The 4,812-nt window shown below is 31.9% G+C and overlaps 1 protein-coding gene across 1 annotated transcript; it reads left to right on the forward strand.

The window, feature by feature from the left end:
* The first annotated feature begins 2,910 nt into the window (after positions 1-2,910).
* Positions 2,911-4,276, forward strand: LOC111615026. The gene is made up of 3 exons (XM_023356399.1): positions 2,911-3,055; positions 3,644-3,801; positions 3,877-4,276. The coding sequence occupies exons 1-3, from the start codon at positions 2,972-2,974 to the stop codon at positions 4,112-4,114; spliced, it is 480 nt and encodes a 159-aa protein (XP_023212167.1). The 5' UTR covers positions 2,911-2,971; the 3' UTR covers positions 4,115-4,276.
* The last annotated feature ends 536 nt before the right edge of the window (positions 4,277-4,812 follow it).

Below are 4,812 nucleotides of genomic sequence, written 5' to 3' on the forward strand. Positions count from 1 at the left end.
TCATTAAGTACTTAAGTGTATTAAATTAATAACATTTCAGACATTGTTATAAATATTTTTATATATTTCGATTTTTTAACCAAATGTTCGAACCTTTTTAAATTCGAATTTGTTATTGCATATTGGTTCGATTATAGAACGATTGTACACGTTCCAGAAAATTCATCAAATTGAAAAGAGTTCGTTTGATTCTTAGCAATTCTCATCATTCCCAGCGGTAGGTGTTATATAATAATTACTATGGTTGTTGAAACACAGAATATAAACGGGGTTCGCTTTAAAACCTCCGCGGGCGAAGTTGCGGGTAACAGCTAGTTAAATATAAATACGTCAACAAAAAATTTGTTGACGTATTTATAACACAGCTTCCCTATCATCAAAGGTAAAAAACACAGCTTCCCTATCATCAAATGTTACGGCACGCCATTGGTTGTAGTACAATGATACTCTTTTCTAGTTAAACTGTGAACATCTACACACCATTGTACTATAGCTCAGTATTTATCTCGTGCATTTTAAATTTTCGGATTTATATTGGTGAAAAAGTCTATATTTTTTTCAATTATCAGAATATCATGGGCTACTTTATAACAAACCGAAGTCAGTTAATCAACGTATTTATATGTATCTTGGAACAGTTGTATATTATTGTTTCTGATATATATCTATATATATAAACTAGCTTCCCGTCGCGCATTGATGCGATCTCAGAAGAAAGGAAATTCAAGCAAACTCGTTATGATAAAATTCAATTTACATTTTATTATTTTTATTGAAACTTATTATTATTATTATTCATTTTCATCGGGAAAACATTTCAAAGTGTCGTTTCAATTCTATTTATTTATTGGAGTGTTTGTGGATACACGATATTTTTTGTTTTTCCGTCTGGTGTGTACACGAATAAATCGGAAGGTTTTTCGACGCGTGAGCCGGCCACATACAGTTGTCCATGCGAGAAGCACGGATTCTCCAAATTTAGCCCACACACTTGCTGNCAAAAGTTCATTTTCATAATGAATTCATATCGTTTTTCAATACAGTACTTCTCCTACATTAGAATATAAACTTTATTTCTTTTCTGTAAAAGAATACGAATTGCGTTATTCTAGAGAAAATAACACTCGAGTGACAAGTGTAAACAATCAGTGAAGTGTGGACAATTATAAGCGATTTGCAACGTGGAGATTGACTAAGGCGTCACACTACCCTAATGTTACGTCACAACATTGTAAATACCTTTATAAGTTTAAAAGTAGTATAAATTAATACTTTCTTGCAAATAATAACAACACGTGGTTTCGAATCATTTATTTACACGATTCTCATTAATAACACAAAATATATTTGCCTTTGACCAAAGACGTTCGCTTTAGTCGTCATCGTGGCACTACTGGCCGTCTTTGTAGATGCCCAGGAGAAACAAACTTTGTAGAAACCGACGTTACCTGCAAATAGGTGTATCCGTTCTGAGTAGAAATAGTCAGGTTGAACAAAAATCGTACTCGGCAAATCAATAATCAAAATAATCAACAGCTAATCCGTTGCCGAGGGAGTTTATTTAAAAACGAACGTTTTCGATCTACTTCATAGATCATCTTCAAGTTGAAAAAACGAATATGGAATAACCACAAAAAATAGAACATTAAATTTAAAATTCAAAAATATCGACAACTGAGTAATTAAGTAAAATAATTAAAGTGTAAAAATGCCAATTGTAAAAATAAATAACATACAACAATAAATAAGTAATAGTTAACAAAAATTATAAATGCTCTCATAACGTGAATTGCGAATCAAGTCGTCATTCATAAGCCATTTGTATGTCTTTTAATACCAAACTTCTATGCTGAGGGTAGGCCCTCCGCATCTCTGGCGTTTATACATCTATCATCAAGTTTGCTTCTGTATATTTCCATTTTTTAGGCTGTCTTCGCTAAAGTTGGAGAGTGTATTTGCTTAATGATTTCAGCTTCTTTCCATCCAATTACGGAATCTTGGGCTTGGGCCATATGGGCCAGCACAGTTGCGTTTGATTTTTTCCTAACATCATATTTGTGCTCTCTGACCCTTACCCTCAATTTCCTCGTTGTAACTCCTATGTACTCCTTTTTTAATCCTAATTGTTGGTTCTCGTACGGGATCTTATAAACTCCTGCTTTATCTTCTTTCCTAATATCCCCTTTATCGTTTCTTAGAATTTTAAATGAATTAGGAGCTCGTTTTAAAATCACCGTTGATTCTTTTATGTCCGCAATCTCCTTCATAACGCTTCTTACATTTTTGTTGTAGGTGAAATTTATGTATTTACTAGGGTTTTGTTTAGAGACCTTTGTATCCTTTATCACAAAGTTTCTAACAATGCCTAAGGATTCTGCTATCCGTTTAATCCTGTCGATTTCTTTGTCTCTGTCCATAATTTTGCAGCAGTATAAAGAAAGTATCAACGACAACGAAGATGGCCTAAATCTGAAGCAAGAACAAAAAAGTTGCATAGTTATACATTTCTTAGACATCAATATTGTTATTAAGAATGGGCATATATCCACCAATGTGTACACCAAACCTACACATAGCCCACTATATATCCCCGCACATTCTAATGATCCGTTTCGTTATAAATTGACTGCATTTCGTGCCCTAGTTAGAAGGGCCTTTTTATATTGCAGCAATATTATGAATCGGGTACATTTTTGGGTACATCGGGTACATTGTGCCTTTATAAATTACTGTAATTGTAAATGACATCCATCTCAAAAATAATGATAATTATTATTTCATTTATTTTGTAAAATGCGAAACTAAAGTAAAGTATTTACAAAACTTTATAAGCATTAATTTGCATAATCCCTTGTCTCATCACTCATATTTTTATCTGCGACTTTCGCTTTTATCTGCGACTTTCGCTTTTATCTGCGTTGTTAGATTCCACTTTCCTTTTACGCGTTTCCACATTTAGTGTATTTTAATAATGTTGTATAAGGAAGACATTATCATTGTTCTGATAACTGTGTTGTTCATTAAATTATTTAACGGAGATTCTCTGAATGACAAAGTAAGTAGTCTGTCCTCGACATAAAATGAGCGTTTATATTATATTAGAAATTACGTAAATACAGCAACTTAAAAAATGAAAGGTTAATGTTTACTTATGTTGACTGTCATGGCCGCGCAGAGTGGACCCACGTTCTAACCTAACTTAACCTATTCTAATAAATTACCAATATTGGTAATTTATTAGAATAGGTTAAGTTAGAATATAGATAAAACTTACGGTTTCGAATTGTAAGAAAATGTTAACGTTAGCGATTGCAGAATCCAATATTAATATTTGATACGGTGTTTCAGAAATCACCTTGTTTATCATAAACTTCATAATAGGTTGGAAAGATTCTGTATGCTAGGATGTTATTGAGTTGGGAGGGCCTTATTTTATTCATCCTTTTAGAGGCTTACTATTGTTGAAAATTTCTGGAATTTGCTGGAAGGTTTGCACTATAGGGGATCGATCCTTTTAAATTTTGGTGGTTAAAGGTCAAGGGAATGGAGAGATAGACGGGAGATCGTATGTCCTACCTATATCGAGGGTTTTTAATATTTTGGCCGGAAAAGTTACGCAACTCATTGCAGTATTTTTCACCAGGTAATGTTCAGCACGTCGGTCAGCTTGTTCGTCATTTCAATGACTGTAATAACAAAGTACGTTCAGGAATTCAATACACTGGAAACACACAGAATAATTCTGTTGATTATCGTAGCTATGATAACTTCGTGGATTTTGGAATTAATTAGATTGCTGAGGTAAAAGTATTTCATCCGTTTATTTTCAAGTATGTAATTTAATTAACTTCATAAAATATTTATTTCGTATTTTAGAAGGAAGATATTCAACGTGGAGGATTGGAATCTGAGCAGACATTTGAACTGCTGTTTGCTGTTCATCGAAAGTATTTTCCTTTCCTCTATCTTACGGTTGGCGGATTCGTACGTAGTGGAATATTTGAAAGGAAAAGATTACGAAACAGAGTCGGACGACACATCTTTGTTAAAATATTGTTCCCGGGATCATGCACAAGATTCATTAATCGACGTTTTATGGTATTCGGAAGATTAATTTGAAATGTTTTAATCTCCGTGTTTATACATCTTTTAATTGGTAAAATTAAAAGTTTATTAGTGAATGACACTACCATACAGACAATACATGAAATTCAACGATCAATTTTTTTTTTATTCTCTGTAAATTTTGATGCAGATAAATTATATTTGTATATGTTGCTATAATTTCTATTTTATTCAATTTTGATATCTAATTTTTAAATTAAATTTTAAATAATATAGGTATAAAATATAGTATAAAATAAATAGCTATAAATATAAAATAAACGAGAAATTTAATGTTTCGTTTTAATTCTTGTTTAACCAAAAACGGCAAAAATGAAGACAAACGAGAAATTATTTGTTTCGTCGTCATAATACAGGAATGCAATTTTTAATCGTAGTTTTAATTATATGCTCTCTGACTGAAATTAGTCGGGTCTTGCCCNCTATTTGTTGTTATTGATTGCTTTTAAACTACTTTATATTTTATATATATTAACATTATATATACAATATAAAATTCGCAGTAATATTTTAATTTATGAAAATAATTTTTTTACTGACAGACTTGGCACAGATTAATTAATCTTGCCATGTGATGTGTAATGGGGAATTCTTGAAGCCATTGTCGATTTAATGAGGCTTTAGATGTTTTAACTTTCGGCATTTTCGCTAAAATTTTATTCACGAGTGAATACTTCAAACAAAAAT

The sequence above is a fragment of the Centruroides sculpturatus genome, unplaced genomic scaffold (genome assembly GCF_000671375.1).
Source record: "Centruroides sculpturatus isolate CEXI.00-Female unplaced genomic scaffold, Cexi_2.0 scaffold2127, whole genome shotgun sequence".
NCBI lineage: Eukaryota > Metazoa > Arthropoda > Arachnida > Scorpiones > Buthidae > Centruroides > Centruroides sculpturatus.

Bases quoted from the DNA above. Each gene is read 5' to 3' on its own strand.
- LOC111615026 (XM_023356399.1), top strand. From the start codon at position 2,972: ATGTTGTATAAGGAAGACATTATCATTGTTCTGATAACTGTGTTGTTC. The intron at 3,056-3,643 runs GTAAGTAGTCTG...ATTTTTCACCAG, and splicing joins GAGATTCTCTGAATGACAAA to GTAATGTTCAGCACGTCGGT. The intron at 3,802-3,876 runs GTAAAAGTATTT...TTCGTATTTTAG, and splicing joins GAATTAATTAGATTGCTGAG to AAGGAAGATATTCAACGTGG.